The sequence below is a fragment of the Oryzias melastigma genome, linkage group LG17 (assembly GCF_002922805.2).
Source record: "Oryzias melastigma strain HK-1 linkage group LG17, ASM292280v2, whole genome shotgun sequence".
Taxonomy (NCBI): Eukaryota; Metazoa; Chordata; class Actinopteri; order Beloniformes; family Adrianichthyidae; genus Oryzias; species Oryzias melastigma.
In genome coordinates, this window is record NC_050528.1 from 16,615,234 (window position 1) to 16,625,792 (window position 10,559).

The 10,559-nt window shown below is 36.9% G+C and overlaps 1 protein-coding gene across 1 annotated transcript; it reads left to right on the forward strand.

The window, feature by feature from the left end:
• Positions 1-4,264: 4,264 nt before the first annotated feature.
• LOC118597867 (vitelline membrane outer layer protein 1-like) lies at positions 4,265-10,044 on the forward strand (the record flags this gene model as incomplete). Its single annotated transcript, XM_024268938.2, is given in 4 exon segments — positions 4,265-4,408; positions 4,703-4,815; positions 6,557-6,670; positions 7,957-10,044. Coding segments are annotated over 4 exon segments (555 nt in total), but the record flags the coding sequence as incomplete, so codon positions are not given.
• Between the last annotated feature and the right edge of the window lie 515 nt (positions 10,045-10,559).

Here is a 10,559-nt window from a genome sequence, read left to right on the forward strand (position 1 = left end):
TACAGGGGTCCCGAGAGCTAAACAAAAGCTTTGGTTTGATTTCTTTTCTTTAGCAAAATTATTACTTCACATGTACGTACCAATACCCACAGGTACTTACCAAAAAAAAAAAACATATTCCTCAAATTCAACTTTGAACCCTTTTGCCAACCAAACCTAAGTTTTTATTCTCCACTTTTTCTCTCACCAGTTGTATCTCTAAAATTAAATTCTCCTCTTCAAGCACAACTTGTTTTAACCTGTTGTCAAAATCAGGCCAAAAAAAAAAAATCTGAACCTACAAACAGGCTTTAAAATAAACAAGCTCTTAATGTATTTTGGAGTTTGGCCATCATGTTCCAGTAAACCACATGTTTGGATATAATTCAAGGTTGGGTCCCAGATAACTATTTCCTCACAAAGCGGCCTTTTACTGGCTCTTAGTTCAAGGTTTTCTGTTTGGTGATAGTTTTGCAACTCTGTTCTAATAGTACCACTGCACAGATTATAAAAAGATGCATTTAACTTCACAAGTTAAAATAGAAATAAATTCTCAGGTAATCACAAAACATTTGTGTGCTCAGCTGCAAGAATGAATATATGAAAACATAAAAAACCTCCAAGACAACACCTCAGTACGACAAGCTCAGAGTCCTTTTAGGTGAAATAACGGCATTGAACTAACAAAAAAATAAAAAGGTAAAAATATAAACACTTGTGAGGGTTGTCCTAACTTAAGTCTGAAAACATGATTAAGTTTATCCGTTTTATTTGTTCTCAGCTATATTTCTCCAGTTTCTCTGCCGAAAGCTGGCAGAATTACTTCAACCAGCTCTTCTCACTCCCTGGTTTATGGTTTTGTCAGTATCACTGCCAGCCAAGTCCTCTGTTCAAGTTCTCATCCACAGATCACATTTTTTGTGCCTTAGCTTCTGTCCTGCCCGGCTTTTAAATTCAAGATCCAAAACCTCTTCAAAGAGGAGCTTTAGTGATGCAGTAAAGGAAGACATAAAGGTAGCTGCTGTTAGAGGAGAGGATCAAGACAGGTGGAGGAAGCTGATTTGCTGTTTTGTGACTCCTGAAGAAAATTGATTTTGATTTTTAAAACGTCAATTTAATCAAGGATCACAGATAGCAAGAATACACACCATCAGTCACATAAAAAAAGCAGCAAAACACAGTTCACCAGCAGATCCAGAACAAGGAACATTCTTAAAGAAACACACATTTTTAAAACGGGACAAACGATTGGACAGTCTATAAAGAAGGAGAATTCCAGCTTCAGCCTGGAGCAGACATTATGACACAACACTGAAACCTCATCTGCAAACACTTCACCTGCTATTTTGCCCTTAAACAACAGAAGAAAAAGGAGAATTTGTTCAAATTTAAAATGCTTTATTGGACCATACACATACTTGCATATTAAATCACCTCAAATAAAAAAAATGCCAAAGTAGTGGGGAAAAGCAGAAGTCGGCAGTCGAATAAGCATAATGTAACCACTGGGGTCAAAAGGAATAAAAAAAACTCCCCCCTCTGCAATGACATTGCACAAGACTTTCTCTACAGCCGATGTTTGTGAAAACTCCCCTGGCGTTCCGGTCACTTTAAAGTAAGCAAACGCCACGCGTAACTGTGATCTTATAAGTTCAAAAAAAGGCCTGTTGAACGTCTAGGGGAGAGGAGGCTGGCTACAGAGACGAGGTCAAGCAACTGCCCACATGGTGCTCAGCCAACTACCTCCACCACATCAAAAACCAAAGAACTCCTAATCCACTACAGGAAAAAGAAAACAAACATCCCACCACAACTCATTAACGGGGACCTCGAGGAGAGGGTGGCTGACTTCCTGGGTGTTCACATAGAGGACATTCTATCCTGGAGGGTGAACACCTGTGAGCTGCTGAAAAAGGCCCAGCAGAGACTGTACTTCCTGAGGAACAATTACATCACTCACAGACTGCTGGCGTCATTTTAGAAGCGCCAATCTCCAATTTTAAATCAATGGTCCAGACGCGCTCTGAGGCGAATTGAAGGCCTGCGGTGCGATGTGAGCGAGCGGTCTGTCAGCAGCTCGATTTGAGCGGCGAGGTGCGAATCGGGCGGCAGGCGCAAAATGTAAATACCTGAAGTTTGACAGGTTGTTGCGTCGGATCAGCCAATCAGGAACTCAGCTTTGGGCATGGGACTTTTAAACGGACCCGATCAACTAAACTAATACAAGCGTTTATGTCCGGTCACAGCGCGGTTCTCTGGTTGCAGCCGGACAGCCTCCTATTACTCCTACTATTTATACATATTTTATCTCATTCTTTTATTTATTTTACTTTATTCCTAAACTTTTTAATTATAATTTTATTCTTTTCGAAACAGTATGAATGAAGCACTGACCAGTAAGCACTTGTTGTATATGTGACAATGACTAATAAGTCTATTTTATTCATCAACACACTCCACAAAGATTGCATGGTTATGTCTAGTGAGCCAGATTTCAACTTTAGCTGTAGCAAACAGGAAGTTTAGCAGTTGTTTTTTTTTTTTTTTTTTATTTGAAAACACGGGCTCATACGCAAAGAAAGGAAGAGAAAAAAACCTCTCCCAAAACACCAACTAGTTAAAATATTACAAAGAGAACCCAAGTGGCAGCACTACACAAACAAGCTTCAGTCAGATTACAGGAGTCACAACGTTCTGATTGTGTTGGATCAAACCGCACCTTTTATCTGTTTTTATGGCTTTGCCTCCATGCACAATCCTCCACTAGAGATCAGCGGCACACATTTCAACAGGGAACCTGTTCAGGGACTTCCAACATCCCCTTTGAGAAGTGCTTGTGCCAAACAACCCAGCCCACCTTGATGCTCTCAGTGACTCGAAGTGTCTCATTTTGATGCTGAAGATGTCGCTATTCGACACACTCTGGCCCGATCAAACTCATTCAGATCAAAATTTCTTTCCGATTGAGACAGGAAGGTTATACCGATAGCTGATCCCACGGTGGTGTGTGCAAATCATTCTGATTGTGTGTCATTACAGCCCTAGATTTGACGTCATGCATAGAGGGTGTGGCGCTCCAGAGGAGACTTTGGAGCACTGTTACCTCTAAGCTGCACACATGCACAATTGTTACGCCCTACGCGCACAGCAAATCTCTTCAGTGCACAATATAAAATTTATTCTGAACTTTAAAAAAGAATACCGTATGAGAAGTGTATTCTTTGTCACTTTTAATGCAATTCAGTGATTGACAGGCGACCAAAACAGGTGCTGATGAAGACGAGTGTTCAGGATACAAAGTTCAGATTGAAGGTGGTGTTTCATTGCATCCTGTCAGCTAGGCCGCATTCGTACAAGAAGTGAGGAGGACAGTCGCAAACCAGGGAAACTAAGCAGCAGCACTTACTTTGGCGTTATTTTTCAAGAATTTTCTTTATGAATGATAGCTAATAAAATAATTTTTAAGACAGAATTTATGAGTAGTAGAAGTGCTAACTAGAAAGTTGCATTACCTGAAATAATGCTAGTTGAACGCTCTCAGCTGAAAGTAGTCACTGAAGATGCTGAAGCTTTTTGCTGAAAATGGTGAAGCTATTTAACTTAATTGCTGAAGGGATTTGTTCAAAATCCATAAGCTATTTGCATAATGTTAAATGTGTTAAAAGATTAAACATTTCATTATTGATCTATGAAAGAACGCTGAAGTTGACCTCAATTTCTGGGAAAATTGTAGTAAAATTGCTTAAAAATCCCAAGTACATGCTAATTTTGCAAAAATATTTAGTTTGTTGCTTAAATATAAGGTTTACTCCAAAATAGCTCATACTACAGATATGGCTCCCGGGTCTTGACTTTGACACGTGATGTTAATGCAGCTAAAGTAAAGTAAATCCAGATGTTATTCACTTGGACCAGACAAACCAGATGAAATGAATCTGCTGTAACTTCATCCAGCCAAATGTTACCTTCTTTTATGCAAGGAAAAACGTTTTTTCAAATTAAGTCAGTAAAAGCAACTGTTTTTTTCTTCAAACAAACATAAATCACAGCAGCCTATTGCTCCATTTAACATGTTTGACTGTGGTTAAACATTAACCATAGACACAAGTTATATAAATGTTGTCAAACTGGTGGTGTTTGTGCATTTTAGGAAGCTCTCACTATTTGGGGAAGAAAGCATTTAACTATTTTTCTTGTTAGATTTTTTTTCTCTACTACAGTTTTTTTCTGCTATTTGAAAAACCTTTCAAAAATGCAGCTGCTGAGTCTGACTATCTTCTATCTATTTCAGCTGTCATGGATGTACTCAGTGACAGGAGAGAGCACTGCTTCCTACAATCTGACAGTGACATACGGCACTCCATGGGGTGACTGGGGAGTAAAGGAGATGTGTCCTGAAGGCTATTATGCTTCAGGATTTAGCATCAAGGTAAGTGTGATGCAGGGACACTTTAACCCTCGTGCTCTCTTATGGGGTCCACATGACCCCACTTTTAATGTAAACATGCCTATGGAGGCACAAGGGTTACTTGTGCCTTTAATGCAGCTGTCCTGCAAGCAGCATGTATGTGGGGCACATTTTAACAGCCCTCAGCAGGATGAATATATTGGATGGCCTTTAGTCTTTGTTGGTGGAAATACAGTTTAATTGAATGTTAAACTGTGGTGAAAACATGAAATGTACTTGATGTTTCTTGTTGTTTTTTGCCTGTTTGTTTCAAAGGTGGAGCATACCCAGATGTATAGAGATAACACTGCACTAAATGGAATCCGTTTGTACTGCGTCAATCCCCAGAAACCTCAGGAACAAGTCACTATACAGTCTACTGAGGGGCGGTGAGATGCTCTCTCTCTTTTTGTATTTCCTGAACCAACAAGGGTTGTAATTTCTTAGTCTGAGCAGAACAATGACATCTGTGTTTTTCATAATAAATCAAATAAATTTAAAAGAAGGAATAAAGAAAAAAATTAAAGCCCCAAGCAGTGCTTTGTGGCCATCATGAACTAAGCTATGGAGGACTAAATGAGCCAAAATGAAATCAATATATACACCATTAAATTATTATGTTGCATTAAATAAATAAAACTGTAAATTAATAAATAAATGTTGAAATAAATGTGGCATTAAAATAGCAATTAAAACACAGTTAATTATTTAATGGTCCAGTATGGGCTCAAAGAGACAAAAGGAAGTGTATTTATAATTTGAAATCATGGAAAGAAATGCGTCAGTAATTATTTAAAATTGGTATTAAATAAATGAAAGGGTCATTAAATGTGTCCATTTTTGATTAAAATTCCATTTTAAATGATTTCAGACACATCTATTAATTTGATAAAAGATTTTATGGTCCAGAATTACTCGAACTGTCACATTCACCCATCAAACTCAGTGGGCGGGGCTAACATTTAACATTAACATTTTTTTCCAAATGCTTCACAATGACACCCAAGAAGTTAGGAGAGGATCAATTAACGACATTAGGACAAATTTGTGTTTGCAGCTGTTACTAAAGGTGTGTTTTTTTGTTGTTGTTGTTGCTTTCTTAATTCAAAGATGGTGGCCTCTTCCTAAGGTCAAAGGTCAATAAAACTTCCATGGTGGTTGTAGGCTTAAGCTGGTGGCATATGTGTAAAATTCCATGAAGATTGCTCGAAGTTTTCTTTTATTTTACAAAATGTAAAAATCCGTAGATTTTGAACAAGCAATGTGCATGGTGAGTTCACTACTGCTGCAATCTTAGCTTGCACTTATTGGACTGTTGCAAAAGTCCATGTTTACATTTTCTGGCTCAAGCTGAACAAACCGATTTAACAAATGATATTACTGGAATTGTGGATTTGTGAAAACAAAAAACAGTCGCTGAAAATCCTTCAGACTCAACTAAAAAGTCACATTAATTTTCTTTAATCGAGAGTTTGACCCTCACCACATGCTTGAAAACTCATCTAGTAGCCCACCACGTGAATCTGAATTTTGAAAATATTAAAACAGCCATTAAAAAGCACATTTAAACATTTTATGCCATATTTAATTATTCCATGGCCCAGTATGGTCTGGAAGAGATACATTTAAATGCATTTATTTCATGTGAAATCATGAAATAAAAGCGCCATTAATGATTTAAGATTGGCATTAAATAAAAACAAGTGGAAATCAATAAATAAATGTTTAAATGTGGCATTAAAATATAAAAATAGCTATTAAAAAGCACATTTAAATATTTTATGACATATGTATTTTATTTCATGGCCCATTGTGGGCTGGACATTTATTTGATTTCCACTTTTATTTATGTAATGCCAATTTTAAACAATTATTGAGGCATTTTTTAACTTAATTTAATACTATATATATATATATTTCAAACTGGCTATTTTACTCCTCCATATTTTTCCTCTGACTGTTCTTTTTTATAAATTCTTCCATTTTTTCTGTTTTTGAGGGTGCTTTTATTTGTGTTTATAACTTTTGATCTGCAATGTGCAGCACCACACATGCAGCACATCAATATAAATATTTTTTTATTAAAGTAAATTGACAGACACATTTTCTTTAATTTTCTGACCCTTTCAGTTGGGGAGAGTGGACTGCTGTGAAGAGTTGTGAAACTGGTTATTTGGCGTCTTACATGCTCCGTGTTCAACAACCACAAGGAGAAGGAGATGACACGTCTGTCAACAACATCAAGTAATGCACACTGCACACAGGGCAAATCAACTCTTTTTTATCTGTTGACAAGCTCTGGCCTTTAATCGGTAGCAAAAGCAAAATACATTTCTTAGTTACGTTAAAAAAACAATTGATCAATTTTTGAACTGACCTAAATATTTCTTTGGTTAACTGTAGTTGTACCTCCAAAGTCCAATAGTGATTTTTTTAACTGATCCAAAGGAAATAAATTGATCGTTTGTAACCAAATGGTAATTTTTTGACACAAAAGCAACTAAATAAAAACTGTAATTATCAATTTAAACACTATAAATAAACAACATTAAGAAAAAAGGTGTTTTTGCAGTCACGCAAGCAAGCACATTGATATTTTATGCCATATATATATATCTATATATATGGCAAAAAACATTTTGTGACTAATATGAACAGTGAGAGCAGAATAGTGAACATTTTAGCTGATTTTGTAGCCTATTCAAAGTTAATGGTAGCTTTAGTAGAATGTACTTTATTCTTTCCAAAGACTGATCCCATTTAGGGAGTGTTAACGTCAGTAAAAAAAAAAAAAAAAAAAAAAAGGTTTTAGTTCTATTTCACCATGAAAAGAAGGAGTTGACACCATTTGAATTACTAGTGTCTCTTAACACTTGAAACTTAATAGTTGTGAAACAACAAAGCTAACAAAAAGTCAAACAATGCAGAGGAAAGCATACTCTTGGCCGATCCGAATACTCCCCTTCTCCCTTCCCCTTAGCCCTCCCCCTTGATTTGAAGTGGCAGTTGAAGTCAAAGTCGTGTCCGGAATTATTATTTTTTAAGTTTCACACTCCAAACAGAGGGGTCCAAAGTCCGCTATCGCGAGAGTAAACCGCATCGCGCTAAGACGCTAAGAAGCTCTTTTCTTCCCTTTGGTGCACTCTGAACCACAGAAGTTTACATTTAATTGTAAGTAATGACTTTATGTTGTAGAGTGACCTTTTTAAAGTTACAAAATCGCTGTTGTTATGGATATTAAACCGCTGGAAGCGCCGTACTAATGCTAGCAGACTGGCGATGTTGATGACATCATTGAACGGAAGTCACGTCCGAAATATTAGACACTATTTTTTTCATCACCCTCCGTTTGGGGCAAGCACGGAGGGATAAACGAAGGGGAAGGGCTAAGGGAGAGGGAGAAGGGGAGTATTCGGATTGGGCCTTAGCATAGACTGATTTACCCTTCTTCTCAAACTCCCCTACCATTCAAAAAGTAAATGCAGCTCTGTTTCTTAGAAAGTGATATGCCTGTGTGTTAAATTTTGCAGGTTTATCTGTACTGGCCCTGGTACACATTTGGAAGGGGATGGAACGGAATGGGGCGAGTGGGGTACATGGAGCAACAAGTGTCCTAAAGGGGTCATTTGTGGTCTGCAAACCCGTGTGGAGGCGGCTCAGGGCCATGGAGATGACACTTCCCTCAATGATGTGCACTTCTTCTGCTGCAAATAATTCACTACAATCTGTCACTGAGAAGTGCCCCATCCATGTGTTAAGAGATAAATGTTAACATGTATGTATGATACATTTTATATTGGAGGACATATAACAAGAACAATGTATCCATTTAATTTTAATGGTAATAAAGTTAATGTGTACTTGTGAACCACAAGCCACAGATCTTATGTTGGCCATGTCATATCAGAATAACACATAGCCTTAATTTGATGTATTATCCTTCCTTCTGTGCTGTCATAATAATGCGTGGTTGTTTCTTGAGTCCATGCTCTTTCGCTGTTTGGACCCTAACACAGGGTTTAAGGAGTAAAATACTTGTCAACTTGGATCACTGTCTATGAAGAACTTCTACCACTTGAGAGATTCAAATTCTAACCTCAGTTTTGGTTGTCTACGTCATTGTGCCAAGTAGCACTATATTGAAAATGTGCCTCCCTAGCATTTTCTTTATGTCGCTTATCTCCTTCAGACGGCTTTGACCTTTTCTGTCTATCTTTCTGGCATTTTTGGCACTTGGGAATAAACTTCCCCACCAAAGGTGTTGACTAAACCAATTTTTCACTTGGTGACCACATTGTTTTGTGTTCTCTATTGTTATTTAGCAATTTCATACACAAATTAACAAAAAATGCAAATGTTTTATGCCTGTATTAACATTTAGGTTATAGAATGTCACAGTACGGCAGATTTTTTAAAAATGTATGAAGTAGATTCCATCCTACGCCCTCTTCTCCCATCTGTCCACCTCATTTGGGAGGGGTCCACAATCGAACAAATTTCCTGGTAGCGCCTTAGACAGTAGCCTAGGGCAGTGGTCTCCAACCTTTTTGTGACTAGGGGGGGACCTAGAGGGAAGACCATAAAAGAGAAATCCCAGCTAACTTGCAAGATCTTGAAGGTTGTGGCACCGGGCCTTAAACAGATGCTGTAATCAGTGGTACACACACATAGACCGGCCGGGGAAACGGCCACGCTAAAGCCGCGTATGAACGCGGAATTTCTAGAATTTGGATAAATTGCGCATGTGTGTAATGGAAACGCAGCTACTAGCATCAGATGACTTTCTGGCAGAGGTCCTCTGGGATGAGCCTGCTTAAAAAGACAGTCACACAGGTGAGTGTCATTGTGCTGACTACCTGTCAGGTGCTCACAGGAGGCGGGATTATGACAATATTTGAGCTATCCAGACATACAGTTTGGAGCCAAATGACTTTACAGACAAAGACAATGAAGACATTCCTACATCAGAATAGAGCAGGAAGCTTGTAGTCTACCCATCATATTTTTTTACAGAATAAATGCCCTCTTTTTCAAAACAGCATTTTTTTGTCTTCTCCCATTTCACAATAATCTGGATAAAGAAATACTCAAAAATGCAATTTTGATCTTAGTTTTCTTTATATTTGTCCTCCATCGTGAAAAAGAACATGATAAAAACACCAAAAACACACTTTTCAGTGGAGTAAGGCTTACATTCTTAGACAAAATAGTTTTTTGTTTTGCTTTTCCTATTTTGTGTTGTAAAATATGATGTGAAGAACATGTTTAACAAATACAAATCATCTCAATGTTTATTTCAATTTTGCCAACTTTAAAAAAGTTTGTGGCATTTTTGTTATGTTTATGTCAAAATTTACCACAAATGTGATAAATGATTCACTTAAAGGGAACTGACTTAGCTGATAAATACCTATATAAAAGTTAAAATCTTAATATAAATGTTTAATCCAGATTTAAATAAATGTAAAGGTTAAATGTAAATGTTAAATCTGAATCTTAATGTTGTTTCTTTTGCTTTTGGTTGCCACTATATTCACAGTTCACCCTGTAAAGCCCACTTCATCAAATAATTGACAGATAATTCAATTTGTTTTAATAAAGTCGTTCTTTAAACCTTTTGATGAAATCCAAACAGTTTTTTTGAGACACATAATTTTTCAATGGGGTATTATGATTGTTATTTTAAGTCCTTTATTTTTATCCTACTTTTATTATTTTTATGCTTTGAGATGCTTTTAGCAGGAAAAGTTCTAAAGTTGAATTTCAATTTGGTAATTTTTTGCTCACAACAAAGTTAGTTTATAAGGAAAAATAATGATATTAGTGTTCAGGAAACAGCATCTTATTAGCAGACAGTCTTAAATTTGATACACATATTTTAAACATGCTGTAATTGTATTATAGATAATTAGAGTATGGAAATTATGCCTTCTCTGTACAGCAAGTAATCGTTAAAATCTAATAACAATGGATGAGTTATTTTTGCTATAAAGTTAAAAAATAGCAGAACCTTTCCTGCCTAAAGTGTTTTTGAGATCAGAAGCAGACATTTTAAAATGAGAAGGAAACACCCTTCAACGGTCTCTAGAGGACTGATATTTACTGTAGGACATAAAACCAAGTTATGTATAAT